This window comes from Gopherus evgoodei, chromosome 10, assembly GCF_007399415.2.
Source record: "Gopherus evgoodei ecotype Sinaloan lineage chromosome 10, rGopEvg1_v1.p, whole genome shotgun sequence".
In the NCBI taxonomy this organism is placed as follows: Eukaryota; Metazoa; Chordata; order Testudines; family Testudinidae; genus Gopherus; species Gopherus evgoodei.
Window position 1 is genome coordinate 68,718,938 of NC_044331.1, and position 17,256 is coordinate 68,736,193.

Genomic DNA, 17,256 nt, shown 5'->3' on the forward strand with positions numbered 1-17,256 from the left:
GGAGGTAGGCTTGCTGTGAAGGAATCTTTTGTTGCCTTTCCAAGAGCACTGTATGTCTCTGAAGTAGAGTTGGTCAAAATTTTTCCAACAGAACAGTCTTTTGTTGGAAAATGCTGATTTGGTTCTCCCAAATCAAATTCTAAAAAAACATTATTCTTCCTGTGAAAAATTACTAATTTTTGACTTTTTGTCCTGAATGAAAACAAAGGTGTTCCCCTCTGCCCCCAAAAAAACCCTTTTAAGTTTTTTATGCGAAGGAAATTCTGTTTTCCAGCCAGCTCTGCTCAGAAGGCTGTGACTATACTGTAAACCTGGCAATTCTTTTAAACCCTATGCTTTTAAGTTGGGTGTGGGGTGAATTTGCTAATTACTAAAAAACTGATAGACTATTTTTTTAATCTAGCACACACCAGTTCTTAAAAAAACTTATTATCAAGTGTTGTCAAAGAAAAATTCTCACTATTATATTAATAACTGGGATTCAATCTTTCCTCAAGCAAAACCCCCATTTTGTCTGCTGCCAAGAGGAAAGATTCTGTTCTGGATTTGACATATATAAATATGTACACTTGCATAACTGATTAATTTGGTCGGCTGATTACCGGCTTAATATGTTACTTTAAGGCTCTTGCAATCTTTGGTCTATCTTGGTATGTGTGGGATTGTTACCGGAACAACATGAAAAGTTTAGCATTAAGTGCTTATGTTTATAGTCTTTTGTGGGCAAATATCAGATTCCAGTCAGCAATTGTTTGCAAAGTGGGATGGGCAACTTCAGAATATTTTTAAATTGCATAATATAGTTTTTATTGCCAGGTACTTGAAGGCATTCATCTGGATATAGCGGTGTGATTTGATCATGATATAATACACAATACTAAAACATGATATAATATATTATACTACTGTTGTCTTTTTTGTACTCATTTATTTTCACATAAACATGGATATTTTTGTGGGGTGCTGGGCCTTTACCCTATGTTTCTATTATTCAATGAGTATACTCCCTCCCCTCAGGGTTGACCTCGACTAGCTACAAACAAAAACTAGTGTCTTGTCTCATTAGGATTGTACAGTGAGGTAGCTATCTCGATGTAAAAACCTACCTTTTTTAAAGCAGTGAAAACATAACCAGCTATACTTAACCACCTCTCTACAAGACTCTTCAGATCTCCAGATGAAAATCTCTATAGCTGTGCCAATTTCAGGAGTTGGGCTCCGGTTTGAAATCAGTGAAAGGTATCTAAAGAGAAACAGGATCAGTCTGTAGATCAGGGATCACTGGTTTGTTATATATCTTTTTAAAAAATGGTTTCTGTGTTTACAAAATGTTGGGAAAATCTTTTTATACAAAATCTTCATGCTCAAGTCTAGTGCTTTAATTTTAGATAAGGGCTTGTATTTCTACATAGTGGGATTGGCTATCTTTGGAACTACCAGTAAATACATGTTGTCCAGAGGGTAAATAGGACCCGGATTATGCTATACTCACTTGAGACTGTTCTCCATTTATACAGATCTTATTCTTATTGCTTTATTCATTATTACTCCAGGAAGAATAAAGCCATTTTTTGTCTTGTTCAGATGCTGACATCTATTCTTTTTGTTCCTTGCTACTAGGCAGAAAATCTATTGGGTCTAATTTTTGTCTTTTATTAGATTCAAAGTGAATCACCCACTAATATAATACTGAAGCAATAAAGGCTTCAGGTAAAGATTTCTCCCCCACAATCAAGGAATCAGATTCATCATGACTTATCACTATAATGAAGCCTTTGAAAACCCAGACTATCGCTATTCAGAGACATTGGAGATTGACAGAAGGTAAGTTTGAGTGATAATTTATAAAAGTTCTGAACTATAGTACTGTTGGTAATAAATGAAATTGAATATTTAGAACTCATGGGAGTGATGGGGATGGAACTTGTTACCAGTTCTATTTTTGCCATTCATTTTAATCACTCCTTAGTTCTTGTCTGAGAATGTTTGTGGAGTCTGTCTTTTGCAGTGTTGTTTTAGCCATGTAGGTTCCAGGATATGAGAGAGACAAGTTAGGTGAGGTAATATCTTTTACTGGACCAACTTCTGTTGGTGGAAGGTACAGATCTGAAGAAGAGCCCTGTGTCACTCAAAACTTGTATCTTGCACCAGCAATAGTTGGTTCAATCATACCTCAACTACTCTGTCTGTATTTTTACATTTCTACATTTGTCATAGTGGCTCTGTTATTATAGACTCATAGACTCTAGGACTGGAAGGGACCTTGAGAGGTCATCGAGTCCAGTCCCCTGCCCTCATGGCAGGACTAAATACTGTCTAGACCATCCCTGATAGACATTTATCTAACCTACTCTTAAATATCTCCAGAGATGGAGATTCCACAACCTCCCGAGGCAATTTTTTCCAGCGTTTAACTACCCTGACAGTTAGAAACTTTTTCCTAATGTCCAACTTAAATCCCCCTTGCTGCAGTTTAAGCCCATTACTTCTTGTTCTATCATTAGAGGCTAAGGTGAACAAGTTTTCTCCCTCCACCTGATGACCTCCACCTAGATACCTGAAAACTGCTATCATGTCCCCTCTTCTCTTTTCCAAACTAAATAAACCCAATTCTTTCAGCCTTCCTTCATAGGTCATGTTCTCAAGACCTTTAATCATTCTTGTTGCTCTTCTCTGGACCCTCTCCAATTTCTCCACATCTTTCTTGAAATGCGGTGCCTAGAACATAGACACAATACTCCAGTTGAGGCCTAACCAGCGCAGAGTAGAGCGGAAGAATGACTTCTCATGTCTTGTTTACAACACACCTGTTAATGCATCCCAGAATCACGTTTGCTTTTTTTGCAACAGTATCACACTGTTGACTCATATTTAGCTTGTGGTCCACTATGACCCCTAGATCTCTTTCTGCCATACTCCTTCCTAGACAGTCTCTTCCCATTCTGTATGTGTGAAACTGATTGTTCCTTCGTAAGTGGAGCACTTTGCATTTGTCTTTATTGTACTTCATCCGGTTTACTTCAGACCATTTCTCCAATTTGTCCAGATCATTTTGAATTTTGACCCTGTCCTCCAAAGCAGTTGCAATCCCTCCCAGTTTGGTATCATCTGCAAACTTAAGCGTACTTTCTATGCCAACATCTAAGTCGTTGATGAAGATATTGAACAGAGCCGGTCCCAAAACAGACCCCTGCGGAACCCCACTTGTTATACCTTTCCAGCAGGACTGGGAGCCATTAATAACTACTCTCTGAGTACGGTTATCCAGCCAGTTATGCACCCACCTTATAGTAGCCCCATCTAAATTGTATTTGCCTAGTTTATCGATAAGGATATCATGCGAGACCATATCAAATGCCTTACTAAAGTCTAGGTATACCACATCCACCACTTCTCCCTTATCCACAAGGCTCGTTATCCTATCAAAGAAAGCTATCAGATTGGTTTAACACGATTTGTTCTTTACAAATCCATGCTGGCTATTCCCTATCACCTTACCACCTTCCAAGTGTTTGCAGATGATTTATTTAATTACTTGCTCCATTATCTTCCCTGGCACAGAAGTTAAACTAACTGGTCTGTAGTTTCCTGGGTTGTTTTTATTTCCCTTTTTATAGATAGGCACTATATTTGCCCTTTTCCAGTCTTCTGGAATCTCTCCCGTCTCCAATGACTTTCCAAAGATAATAGCTAGAGGCTCAGATACCTCCTCTATTAACTCCTTGAGTATTCTAGGATGCATTTCATCAGGCCCTGGTGACTTGCAGGCATCTAACTTTCCTAAGTGATTTTTAAATTGCTCTTTTTTTATTTTATCTTCTAAACCTACCCCTTCCCATAAGCATTCACTATGTTAGACAGTCCTTCAGACTTCTCAGTGAAGCCGAAACAAACATTTACACTTTAAATTAATACGTCCCAGAATTTATAGTTGAAGGTACCAGGGATTCGTTGGTTTCATCAATTTTTCAGCAAATGTGCAGCCAAAAAGTTTGCTGCACGCTTGGAGCCCTATTTTACAAATGCTTATGCATATACTTACTTTGAGTGGTCCTCCCACTGATTTCACTGGGACTGAAGTTTTAGTCTCTTTTAATTCAGTTCATGATTGGCAATTACATCAGAGCTTTGATTCTAAAGACTGTATATTATGAAAATGTTTTAAAATGTGGTAAAGTAAGATGATACATAACTTATTTATGTCAAAAAATTGTTGGAATATTGCACATCTAGAAACAAAGGTAAATAGATATATCTTACCTTTTCGGTCACTAGTAGTCCCTCCTTTTTGTTTGTTTGCTCACACAGCAGAGAAAGGAATTCATCCTTTCTCCAAAACCATCATGATTCCTCCCTGGATGATGACTCCTTGTACGATTCCTATGAAGGTGGAAGAGGACAAAGAAACCAGGATTATCCCATGGCCTCAATGCAGCCTGGCTTCAGATACAGTCACAGCGCATCGAGGCCCAACACAAATCCATATGGAAATCCACATAGTATGTAATTCCACATACCAAAATCCTATGTATAATAGACAGTATTTTGGGGGTCCGTTCCTGAGGTTGATTCAAATACCTGCTCAGCTTGATTTCTAAAGGAGCTCTACAGTCAAGGCAGGATCAGGCCAGAGCGTGTTTTATAGAAGTGTCCCTCATAGAAACTAAAATGTAACATCTTTGTGGGCAAAATGAGAGGGAGGAAAACCCTTAGTTTTTTTAAAAAAGAACATTTTAGCAAGGATTATTTCCATCTTGTCATTCCAGAGTTTTATTTTCTCTTATGCTGTGCTTAGGAGAGGGAAAATCAGAATGTTAACATTAGTTACCTACATTTTTGAAAGTGATTAGTTGGTTTTGGGTGCTTTCTTTTCTGGGTGCCCAACTTGAGATGCCTTAATGAGACACATTTTTTGTTTTTGTTTTTTCGGAGCACTTTCTGAAAATCAGGTACCTTTATGATGTCTTATGTTGAGCCTCCAAAAATTGAGACACCCACATTCACTAGCCACTCTTGAAAATGTAGGCAGCTAGCATCATTAAGTTTGCCTTTCAGTAGTCTACGGCATGGTGTAACTATCCTATACAATATAATAATTGATTTTAAATGGGTGTACGGTATTAGAACGAGGGACGAGAATAATTCTAGGATCTATCATGCTATGCATAGTAGCACTGAGTTTATTACTTTCTCAACAAACCCAATCTTCTGTGAACAGTTTTAAACATTTCTTTGTGGCTTAATGCTTCTGTTTTTCCCTCTAACAGCTAATCCTTCATTTGAGTATGAGCCAGAATTCGCATACACATCTCCCTCTACCTTTCATGCCGGGGATGGTCCTTACGTACGCAGAGCTTCTGATATGTCTGATGGAGGTAAGGCTTAAGGTGCAAAGATGGAATGGCCAATCAGAACGTTGAAATTTTAATCTCCAAAGGAGGTTGACAGCTTTCTTAAGCCTAAACTAACCAGACTTTATCCCTTGACAAGATATTTCATACTAATGAATGTGGAAGGTTCTTTATTTAGTTCAGCTGGCTGATTGTCCAGGAGTCCTCACTGAATCCTAGTCACCATTAAATATCAAAATATTTCTTGACAACACTACTTCATTGTACCAGAGCTTCCCGGAACCTCCTGATTGGACTACCATCTCATTGCAATGAAAGTAGAGGTGGTTGGGAATTTTTTGATGAATTGTTTCTTTATCAGAAAATGCCAGTTTATCTAAACTGAGACTGCTCATGAAAGAGGTTTTGATTTGAGGAATCTCCCAACTTGAAAAAAAAGTTTTAGGGGGGAAAATGTCAAAACATCTTGACATTTTATAAACAAAAATATCAGACTTTCCAATTCAGTGACTTTAAACTAAAAGATTTTAAAAGTGAAATTTCAGATGGGATGGGGAAGGGCTGAAATTTAAACAAAAAGTTTTGATTTTTTTTTTTTTTGGTTTGTGAATATTTTTGAGATATTGACTGAGAAGAAATTTTGAACTCTCAAAAATGTATGTGTGGGATAAGCAAACTGTTCCCTCCCCTCACTCCCCAAGCTGTAAATGAAGAGTATGGTATGAAACAGTCACCTATTTGAACATGAATTCCCTATAAGCAGCTGTACCCTTGTAAATTACTTGTGAAGTTATTCAGGGGGTTGTGGGGCCAAATTCTTTGCTACAGTGCTTCCACTGATGTCAGTAGACTTACACCAGCATAGAATTTGGCCCATCGTGTGTGAAGTATAGTGCTTAGTCATACCTAAAGGGGTGAGGCCTTGGGCAAAGGGGGAGGGGCGAGGGGCAAACCTCCCCAATGGATGCGTCCACCCACCACTCATGCAATCAACCGATATGTCCTTTGGGACTGGAATAGTGTGGTTTAAGGTTGAATCTTTGAGTAGATACTGGAACACAGAGGTCTTAAAATGATGGTATTAGTGACAATTTATTGTCTGTGCCCTGCATAACAGACTATATTGTAGATCCATCAGGTTTCAGCATCCTGTAATCCTTTGCACTGTGACATATTTGGTAACTGTTTGCTGCTTCTAGAATTCCTATAATGACGAATTCTCTTCTAGAGTTGTTGCCTAGATACACTGGAAAAACACCTCTCTTAGCTATCCTTAAGCAACTTTAACCTTTTAGGAACATGTAAATGGATCTGGTTAACATCTGATTTTGGGGGGAAATTGGAGTCTTACTGGAAAGTAACAATTATATTGCTTCATGGAAATGACCTGTTTCAAAATTCCACATGATAGAACATAGAGAGATGGAGAGAAATTTAATAAATTTCTCCTTAAGACTTTTTATGCTTGGGAAATGGATACCCAGAGCAATCAACTGAAGGAGAAACATCCAGACATTGAGAGTCTGGGGTCTACCTCAGAAAAAAGACAAACACATTTTCCTTTCTCTCATCCTTTTAAATGGATACAAAGAAAACTGGCTCTGAGTACAAATGCTACTATCTCCATTGTTTATTCAAATCTGAAGGGAGAAATTGCTGAAGACCCACACAGTGAGCATTTGTTAGCAGACACTTTAGACTTTCCTGGACTTCTAACCCCAGAAAGCCTCAATGCAGAAGGGGAACGCAGCTCTGAGCTGCCTGAATCTTCTTCCCAAGTGGCTGCGAGTGACCAGAAAATGGTGTTTGTAAACTTTTCTCACTCTTCAGCTTCAATAGAGGAAGGTATAAGCATCCAGTGAATGAAGAAATGTCAGTGTTTTTGAATATAGGGATGGGGTAAGATGTGTTGAACTCTGATAAGAAAATGGGAGACTATCTCTTTGGGCCAGATTCACATACTCTTTCTTATGCTGAATAGTACGTTATTCCAGCAATAATCTCACTGAAGTCAGTGTGAATACTTGTGTAGTAGGGTTTACCCTGCATGTATCCCAGTCTGGCCCTTAAAGTTCAGTTTTCAAGTCTGAAAAATTACACATCAGATGTGGGAGGATGGGCATTCTTTACTTAGCTGGACCACATGGAAAGTGAATGAGTAACGAACAGGACTGGCTAAGCAAATTGGCATTACATTTCTTAGTTCACTAAAAAATGTGTCTTGTTCAGGTAGCTTCAGTCAGAGCTACAACAGAAGACAAGCTGACCTGGTCTACAGGATGCCTTCCAGCCTTCTCAGACTAGACTCAAATGCAGAAACATATGACAAAGACAAATATAAACACGGTAAGGTACTTAGAGAAATGGTAGGGGATTTACATATATATCTTATCTCAGAAAAATGTGGAAGGCCTTGATAGCCAATATAGAACCACAAAAGAACTTGAAACAACTTGCTACAAAAGACATTCTCTACACTAGAGAAACTCAGCTGTGAAACAGTTGGAGTGTTGAGGATTGGGCTTGCTAAATACATTAGCAAGAGTTGGGTGTAAAAGCCTGACATGGTTATGTTTTGCAATATTTGGCCTTGTCTTCACTAGGAAATAAGATGTATATTTGACATGTTAACTAACATGTTCATTAATTGTGCTAAAATCCTATCTAGATAAGGCAATTTGTAGTTCTAACACATGTTAACTGGTTGCTGTAAACCTTAAGCTCCCCACAAGGCTTTATTGTGCCTGGCTAACATGGGTTAAAATAACTGTTTAATCTACACTAGAATTTGAATGGGTTAATTAACATGCTACCTGACATGTTTTTAAACTACACCATTTTTCCTAGTGTAGACATGGCTTTTATGCCTCTAGCCAGGGGTGGCTCCAGGCACCAGCATGCCAAGCACATGCCTGGGGCGGCAAGCCACGGGGGCACTGTGCCGGTTGCCGCAAGGCCGGCAAGCAGGTTGCCTTCGGCGGCATGCCTGCGGAGGGTCCGCTGGTCCCGCGGCTTTGGCGGATCTCCCACAGGTGTGCCACCGAGTCTGCGGGACCAGGGACCTCCTGCAGGCAAGCTGCCAAAGACAGCCTGCCTGTCGTGCTCGAGGCGGCAAAATATCTAGAGCCGCCCGTGCCCCTAGCTGATGCTATTTTACATTTTTAGATTCACATTCAAGTGACTCTCTCAAACTGACAATTATTAAAACGCATAATAAACCTCAAAATAACAGATCAGAGCACCATAGCTAAAAAAGCTTTTCAGCAAAAGTACAATTTGTTTCCATTAGCACTAAATTTACACACTACTACTAACTAAAAATCTTTTTTAAACAGAATTAATTTTCAGTTCACTATGTCTGTTTTTTATGAAAATATAGAAACCAAAACCCCACTAGAAAAAACAGAGAGTAAGAACCTTTTTGGAAAGCTTGAGTCAATGTTTTTGCTTATTTTGTATTACAGCCCATTGTACTAACAGTAAACCATCACTGGGTATGAATGATTTTTGAAAGCATTAAAAACCGTATTATCCCAATGTATCTGTATTACAGAAACATTCATTCCAGAAAACTGACTATTTAGTGCAATACTACTGCTAGCTATCACTAGCTTTCAATTTCCCATAGTTTAGCTGAGTCTTGGTAGCATATTGGATGTCTTATTTCCAGTCTTCCTCCTCTCATTCTTTGTATGAAAGTTAAGATGTTATACAAAGTTCTGGATGTATATAATTTTTTTTTTGTACATCCCACCTATAGAAGAGAAGTTGATCAAAAATCTTGCAAGCATATCCAGCAAAGAGAGAGTGAAAGCAATCCAGAAGACACCAAAGACCATGAAAGAAAAGAGAGACATCAGGTAAAAGCAGAATGCTTCTTACAGCTTGGTGCTAATGTGAACACACATACTGTTTCTGGCATCTACTTAACAAATGCAGGTGTCTGCATATTTCCTCACTAGATTCTCGGTCAATTATGGAACAAAACAACTGGAAAATAACTTGTATTAATAACCTGTTTTAAAGTAGCATCTTGCAAGGCAAATCAGCATTCAGTAAAGATGGCAGGATGTGCATTTTTGTTGGATGGGAGCAACGTTTCCTCTCGTTGATAGCAATATCCTGTTCTGTTTATATAAGAAATGTCATATGAAATGTGGATTGTGATGTTTAAGAGTTTCAAAAGAGTTTTCAGCAATAAGAGTGGAGAAAAGGCCAAGCAAAAGAGGTTGAAAGTAATGGCTGATTTATCACTATCAGAGCCATTGTAGAGGATATCCAAAGCCCATCACCAACAATAAGCAGGTGTTGGATGCAAGGAGGCTAGATTGGCACCAGACTTGTCTGTCCTGAGGCAGATTGCCAGTTAACAGAAAGACAAACAGCAAGGTGCTCTCCCTAAAGTCCACATTTTAGTAACTTTTTGGCTGCTACTGAGTAGAGCTGGCTGGGAATTTTTTTATTATCTTTTTTTTTTCTGAAAAATGCTGCTTTGTCAAAACTAAAACCGTTTTTTCAAAACCAGGTTGATTTCTAGATGAATTTTCCAACCTGAAATTTTTTTTAAACGTTTTTTTTAAATGTCAAAATGATTTTTTTCTGACCATTTTAGTGAAAAATTCTGATATTTTGCTCTGGTTTGAAACAACTTTCTGTTTTGAAATGTGAAACTAATTAGACTGAAAGCATCGTTTTTAAAAATCTTGAAATTGAAATAAAATGTTTCGATTGACCCAAACTGAAAATTATTTGTTTATTATTTTGGGGGGGGTGGTGGCGGCTTTTTCAGCTAGCTAATTTTTTTGTGATGTTGACCTCTTATCCAGATTTCAGATGATAAAAATGTTCACACTCTCAAAAGTATACGCTGGCCATATCCTGCCCAGCTGTGCTCCTGAGCATGTGCATAACATTTATGTTTGCAGGAGCCTGTTAAACACAATGTGGTATGTTAAATGAGAAGTTTTTCATTGTTTTAATCACCCTCTTCCATGCTGTTCCACAGGAATAAAGTTCTCATGGAGAAAACCAAAAAATCTGTGAGCTCCAGTACTCAGATTAACTGTTGTACACAGTGTCTGTACAAAACAGCCTTGGTAAGTGTAACCTGCCTTGTTCACACAAGTTGGGTTAAATTCTTTTAAACTAAGATCCCATTGCTAACTTCAGAATTGCATAGCATATTCCCTTGTGTTACCTTTACTTGCCAATAGGCCAAAGAACCAGTACATTTTTATTTTATTTATTTATTAAGTTGAATTGTGGTAGCATTTAAGAGCTCAAGGCAAGGAAAGGTATCCTACAAATGAGAAGAAAGTGAAGGAGGGAAAATGTTCCTAATTTAAAAATGCAAATATGAGAAATGTGGGATTGTCTTGTGTGACTTTAATTTGAATACTATGTAACACGTGCAGTATCAAATTGCCTGTTGATCATATTTCTATCTCCTTCTAATATTAGTCCTATCAGCGATTTAAAAATGGCATGTCAGAATATTTGCACTTATTGCAACTATGGCAGAAGACTCTGAAAGTCATCGGTGGCAAGTTTGGAACCAGTGTTCTTTCCTATTTTGTTTTTCTGAAGTGGTTACTGACTTTCAACATCTTCTCATTCCTTGTAAACTTCAGCTTCATAACAATCCCACAGCTTATAGCATCAGGACCAAATAACCTTTCGTTCAACGGTCTGGAGCTTCTCACCGGGGCTGTAAGTATATAGAGGAGGGCCCAAACTAATACTGTATACAAGAGATACATTTTATAAAATAATCCTAATGTAAAAAAATACAGCCACAAGTATTTTCTAGTAACAGCTGGGTGGAGTAGTGAAGGTTTTAATAGTGCTCTTATTTTCTTCTGGTCACTATAGAAATTTTAATTTGGCTTATAGTTCCATAAGCTGCCCAGTAGCCTATATTATATTAATTGATCTCACTCTAATTCCTAGAGCATTTGTGTCCTATTCAAAAACTGTTTGGTGCCTTTTTGACAGCCTCTCAGTGAGCGATTGAATAGGCATGAAGACTGCATTATCCTTTAACCCCTTCTGTATTGTCCTAAGACACTATCAGCAGTGACTCTTCCCATGCCTTTCCTCCTCTGCAGATATGTTAAGGATTTCAGTTCAGGAGTTCAGTGTGAACCTGGCACATTTCATAAGCACTGAATTCTTGATTTTTGCAAGGATCTGGGCAAATCTTTGCGTAAAGATGTGTTGAAGTCAGCAGGGCATTACTCTAATGGACCTTTAAATCTGTGCTGAGATCTCTACACCATCAGGGCCTAAATACCAAAATATTTTTTGAGGGAAGAAAAACCTAAAGGAAAACATCCCAGTATCCCATACTGTGCTAATTTTACTGACTCTAAGCTACTGTTTGGTTTGTTTCTTTGGTCAGAGAGGAGGAGCTGTTCCATTTTTGGGGAGGTTAGTTTTTTCCACACCTGACCTTTACAAGAAAGTTGCACTATTTCCACTGTACACCTATGGGGTGGGGGGGGTCTAATCTAGTGAAATAATAACCCAGACTGGTAGCTAAGACCTTCTCAATGTGAGGATGCCATGTTGTTTTTTGAAGAAGGGTAAATATGAACATTCCTGCTGGAATTCTCTTGCAATGTCACATTTGTGCATTTCAGTTTAACAGTTCTCAGTCTTCAGTTGTAAAACTGTTGTGCTCCTAAGTTTCTGGATGCAAAGTAAAAGTATAGCAATAAGAGATTAAAGTATTTACAGAGTGCTTCCTCGGAAAGGTGGCCAAATAACCTTTGATCTAATGCCAGTTGCAATCATTCTAACTAAGGTCTGCTCCTTCAAGGTGTTGAGTGCCTGCAGCTCCTCACATTGATTTCTAGGAAAAGGAGGGGTGCTTCACTGGCCCCAACAAGCACTTGGCACCTGTAAAATTGTGATTAGTAGTTGGGGGGGAAAGGAGGGCCTAATCCTGCAAAAACCTTACTAGCAAGAGCGCTCTCATTGGGGTGAATGGGTCTATTCCTGTCAATCAAGTTTTGCAGGATCAGACCCTTAAGTACTCCACTTTATTCAATCAACAGCATGTCTTTTGAGTGCTAACCCAATTTCCATATCATTTTAGGGTTATTTTAAAAAAACAGTGCTCTACTACGGTTTTTACACCAACTCTACAATCACAAAAACTGAGAACAATTCTTCCTATGACATGCAGCTGGCCTATATTTTCACTATTGGGATTTATTTCATCATCTGCTTCTTTAGCTTGGTGTACAGGTACAATAACTATATATTCCTCCTTCACTTTAAAATGGATATATTTGTATGAAGACAAAAATGCTATTCACATTTTAAGAGAGTCTACTAGCAGCAGTAATAATATCCTTGGACACTAATTTGGACATGCTGCTGTTGACAAATTCCTGTTTCTAGTTCCTGCTAGTAGTAATAGAATCTGGTGCAATTAAAGACACTGGCATCAAATTTCCCCAGTTTAGGGCTATGCAGTGTCCAAAGTGCTGCCAGACCCACCAGACCGGGTGCAGAATCACTGCAGAACTACCAGTGGCGCCCAGAAGAATTCTGGCTTAGTCAGCTGAGTGTAATCCCCTGTTATGAATGCTGCTGTCCATAACTTCCACAAGTGATTTGCTGCATTGAAATGGCCCTTCAGACGCAGCCATTGCTGACATGGAATAGGGGGAAAGAATGCAGGAAGTAGCAGGGTATGTAAGGAGACCTGACCATAAAGGGAAAGGAGAGTGACTGTAACTGAACTCTACATTCACAAATCAAGGAAGGTGGATTTCTGTAGTTTGCAAGACTGATTTCTGTTCCCCTACCCTGCTTGGGTCTTTCCTTTCAAAGACTCCCTGCATTTCCCTAATACTGATCTCCTGCATGTAACTTCTACTGCAGCATGGCAAAGTCCTTCCGTAAGAACTTCATCAATCCTCAGACCTACTCTGGAAGTGCTGCCAAGCTTCTCTGCATCTGGGACTTCAATATAACCAATGAGAAAGCTGTGAAACTGAAGCAAAGCAATCTCAGTACGCAAATAAAGGTACAGAATTAATGGGTCGGAAAGAAATCCTCTCCCCATGTGAGCAGATCGAACTCTCGGTTTGAATGTATGACTTGCTCAAGAAAGTGCTATCGGATACTTCAGGGATCCCACTTCTTCCTGCCCCACCAGTTGGCTATGTGAAGGTTTTCTGTTATGAGCCATTTACTTACCTGTCATTGGCTTAGCAACATATTTCTAAAGGAATTCTTTTTCTAGCTACTTCTTTTTTGTCCTGGCAATTGAATCTCTACAACTCTGGCATGGATATTTGCCCAGCTCTATTTTTTTTTCCAGCCCTGCAGCCAAACGGTGGCCTTTAGCTCGAAGGTGGGGAGAACACACTGCTCTTTGCCTGGCATTATCTAGCATACTGCTGATTTAACTGAGATTGTTTCCATATAACATGCTTCTGTCGCTCATTGTGGCATATCCTATATGGCTGTGCACATGAATGAACGGTGCCTTGCCCCAGCTCATGTTTTTTCTTTATTTTTGGCCTTTTTTATCATTGTGGGTTTGGTTCTCTTGGTATTGGATCACTTAGGTAGAAAGGCACCGTTGGGAGTTGTAGCCCTAACTATGAAGTGTGATGAAACTTCTACAAGAGACTACCCCAAACATAGTGAGTACAATTGTGCTGCCTGCGCTGAGGGCTTGTGTTCACTACCGGGGTAAGTCGACCTAAGTTACACTACTCCAGCTATGTGAATAATGTAGCTGGATTCGACGTGGCTTAGATCGACTTACCCCAGTGTCTTCACTGCGCTGCATCGATGGGAGACGCTCTCCGGTTGAATTCCCTTTCTCTTCTCAGAGAGATGGGGTACCGGGGTCCACCGGAGAGCGCTCTGCTATCGTTCTAGCTGGTCTTCACTCTACCCACTAAATCGATCCCTGCTGTATCCATTGCAGCAGCATCGATCTTCCCATAGTGGAAACAAGCCCTAAGAGATTACTTGTGTTCTGTTCCTTGAGTAGTCACTTAAGACAGGTGTGGAAAGAGCACTGGCCTGGGATTTAGGAGACCCGGTGTGACTGAAGTACTAGGAGGCCACCCTGATGTTACTGAATTAGGGCAAACTGCAAAGAATGTGGCAGACAATCCCCAAAGCCAGTGGATATCCCAATGCTTAGATTTACCAAGCCAACATAAAACAGCTTCCACAATACCTCACTGGTTGCAGAATTTCCTTATAACAACCCAGCCTTGGGCTTCCACTCAGACACCCAGATCAGATATGATGAAGATTACTGAAAATCTTATTCATCATATAAGAAAGTTCTACCTATCCTAAAGGATTTGACACATTACCTCCAAAGTTAATGAAGATTTCAGATTTTACCCAAATACACGCTGACAGCCAGTGCTTATTAACTAAACTGAAATTGATTAAAAAAAGGAAAAAAGAGAGAATATTGGTTAAAAGATCAGTATGCATATAGACATGAGTACAATTCTAAGTTCAGTTTTATAACAGAAATGGTGACCTTTGTAGTTGCAAAGAGTTCTTTCAGACTTAGTTCACAGGTTATAGTCCAATATTCATATTCCAGGTGATCCAGGTGGGACTGGAGAGCTCAGTTTTATGACTTAAACTTCCCCTGCATAAAGCATCAAGCAGATGTGAAATGAAAGGATCAGGTCCCAAGAGTCTTTTATACAGTTTTCTAGCAGCAGGGGTGGCCCTAAGGATTTTGCCACCCCAAGCACGGCAGGCAGGCTGCCCCCAGCAGTTTGCCTGCGGAGGGTCCACTGGTCCCGCGGCTTTGAAGGACCTCCCACAGGCACCTACAGGAGGTCCTCTGAAGCCGCAGGACCAGCAGACCCTCCGCAGGCAAGCCGCCGAGGGCAGCCTGCCTGCCACCCTCACAGCACTGGCAGAGCGCCCCCCGCGGCTTGTCGCCTCAAGCACGCGCTTGGCGTGCTGGGGCCTGGAGTCGCCCCTGTCTAGCAGCCTTTTGGCCATACAGTCCTGGGTGAACAATAGGCTTTTGGTATAATCACCTGCTTTCCAAACATCATGGGTAATTAACTACATGGATTAACATAAAGTAATTTATCCATTCAGCAGTTTATCACAAACTTTAAAGAGACATATAGACAATGACATTATTTCACCCAAGATTTATCTAAATGTTAATATTCCTTTTTGATCTCTGAATCAATAGCTAGAGTAATAGACAGAACTGTCTGTTTACATGGCTTCTAACAAGATATAAGTAAATGCATACAATTAATATTAGTAACAATACAAGTTTGCATTTTAAAGTTCTAGCCTATCTAACATGGAGTGGCCCTAATTACTGTTTACATACTTTTCTAACATGTCTCTAAAGGTTGAATCTGCATCAATTAGCCTGCGAGCTGCTAAACCCTTTCTGGCCATGTGTCACTCCTGGGTTCTATTCCTGGCCTGGCCACTAGTCTGTCGGAGACGTTGGACAAGTCACTGCCCCTCTCTATGCCTCAGTTTACCCATCTGTAAAATGTGGGTAATGATACCAACAGCCTTTGTAAAAGCAGCAAAGAATCCACTTCTTCAGATGTATTCACCCACGAAAGCTCATGCTCCAAAACATCTGTTAGTCTATAAGGTGCCACAGGATTCTTTGCTGCTTTTACAGATCCAGACTAACACGGCTACCCCTCTGATACTTAACAGCCTTTGTAAATCTCTTTGAGATCTATTGCTCAATAGCACTAGGTAAGAGCTAGATATTATTGTTGTTCTTATTGACTAAGTCCTATGCCTAATTAGCAAGTGTTTGATTGCAGGAATCCCTGTCTGAAGTGACCCTCGAAGTACTGAACCTTTCTCCAAAGCAGAGAATTGCTCGTATTGCTGTTCATCTGTTGGTTTGGATGGCTTCCTTGGGAATAGCAGCTGCTTGTTGTGCTGGTGTTTACTTCTTCTCAAGAAATAACCTACAGGTAAGGACCAAGTTTGGTAAACTGCTGCCCTGGAAACACAGGCTTCAACACTGATATGCTGTACTCTTGAGCGCTAATGGCTGTTCATGGTTAGGAAAGACAATAAGGCAGCATAGGTGTTGCTTCTGCCAATAGGCTCATATAACCCTCCATAACTTAATACTAGTTTAAATAATCAAGGCCTAGAAGGCAGCAGGAAGAATTGCTTAGTTTGGATTCCAGTAGCTTTATTCTGCTAGGTACTACAAAGACAAACAATGAAAAGACAGAAAATGTATCTCCTTACCTATCTCTGATGCACTCTAAAGCCCCAGGACTGCACTCAGATCTGCGAGTGCCATCGCCTTGCCTGTATGGGTGCAGAGCTCCCTCCTAGCAGGACGGGGCATATGAAAGTGTGACGGCATAGGTTCAATGCAGAGCCATGACTCTCCAAGAGAATGCAGGCAGCGCAGTGTACAGTCTGTTCCACAAAGACAGTTCTGAGGGGAGACTCTCGTACACTTTATTTTTCTTTCCCTTTAAGCTCCTGGAAGGTAACAAAAGTGAGCTGGAAAACGAGGCTGCCACACTAGTGCTGCCCATTGTTGTGTCTCTCCTCAACCTCCTCATCCCCTTCTGCTTTGCCTTGTTTGGACTCATAGAGAAATTCCAGTATCCCAGACATCAGCTCTACGCCACTGTTATCAGGTATGCAGTGCCATCCTCTTCTAGTTAGCTGCACGAGCTGCCTGAAGTTGGCCGCACTGTTTCTGTCGACGGTAAGGCCCATGAGGAAAGAGTACTGAAAGCAGCAGCCTGCTATGCATCAGGGCAGTCACTCCATTCAAAGGACTCGTGACTCCACCTCGAATGCTGCCTGTTATGTACTTGGAGCTCACTACAGTGCCACAGCCTCAGTGGAGGCAAGTGTATTGTTGCCCTCTCTTTCA

The 17,256-nt window shown here is 40.1% G+C and overlaps 1 protein-coding gene across 9 annotated transcripts in view; it reads left to right on the forward strand.

Moving 5' to 3' along the window:
* TMC5 (transmembrane channel like 5) overlaps nucleotides 1-17,256 on the forward strand; it is a 46,705-nt gene that overhangs the window by 9,767 nt on the left and 19,682 nt on the right. For 5 of the 9 annotated variants that reach the window (XM_030576893.1, XM_030576891.1, XM_030576895.1 and 2 more), the window contains exons 2-13: nucleotides 1,660-1,824; nucleotides 4,309-4,499; nucleotides 5,268-5,375; nucleotides 6,998-7,196; nucleotides 7,581-7,697; nucleotides 9,112-9,211; nucleotides 10,357-10,447; nucleotides 10,812-11,060; nucleotides 12,451-12,602; nucleotides 13,245-13,389; nucleotides 16,169-16,324; nucleotides 16,851-17,014. In XM_030576893.1, the coding sequence (XP_030432753.1) occupies nucleotides 1,767-1,824; nucleotides 4,309-4,499; nucleotides 5,268-5,375; nucleotides 6,998-7,196; nucleotides 7,581-7,697; nucleotides 9,112-9,211; nucleotides 10,357-10,447; nucleotides 10,812-11,060; nucleotides 12,451-12,602; nucleotides 13,245-13,389; nucleotides 16,169-16,324; nucleotides 16,851-17,014 (1,730 nt within the window). In that variant the 5' untranslated portion in view covers nucleotides 1,660-1,766. Of the gene's footprint in view, nucleotides 1-209; nucleotides 1,825-4,308; nucleotides 4,500-5,267; nucleotides 5,376-6,997; nucleotides 7,197-7,580; nucleotides 7,698-9,111; nucleotides 9,212-10,356; nucleotides 10,448-10,811; nucleotides 11,061-12,450; nucleotides 12,603-13,244; nucleotides 13,390-16,168; nucleotides 16,325-16,850; nucleotides 17,015-17,256 lie in introns of those variants that run through there. The other 4 variants (XM_030576892.1, XM_030576898.1, XM_030576899.1 and 1 more) reach the window with 4 other exon arrangements.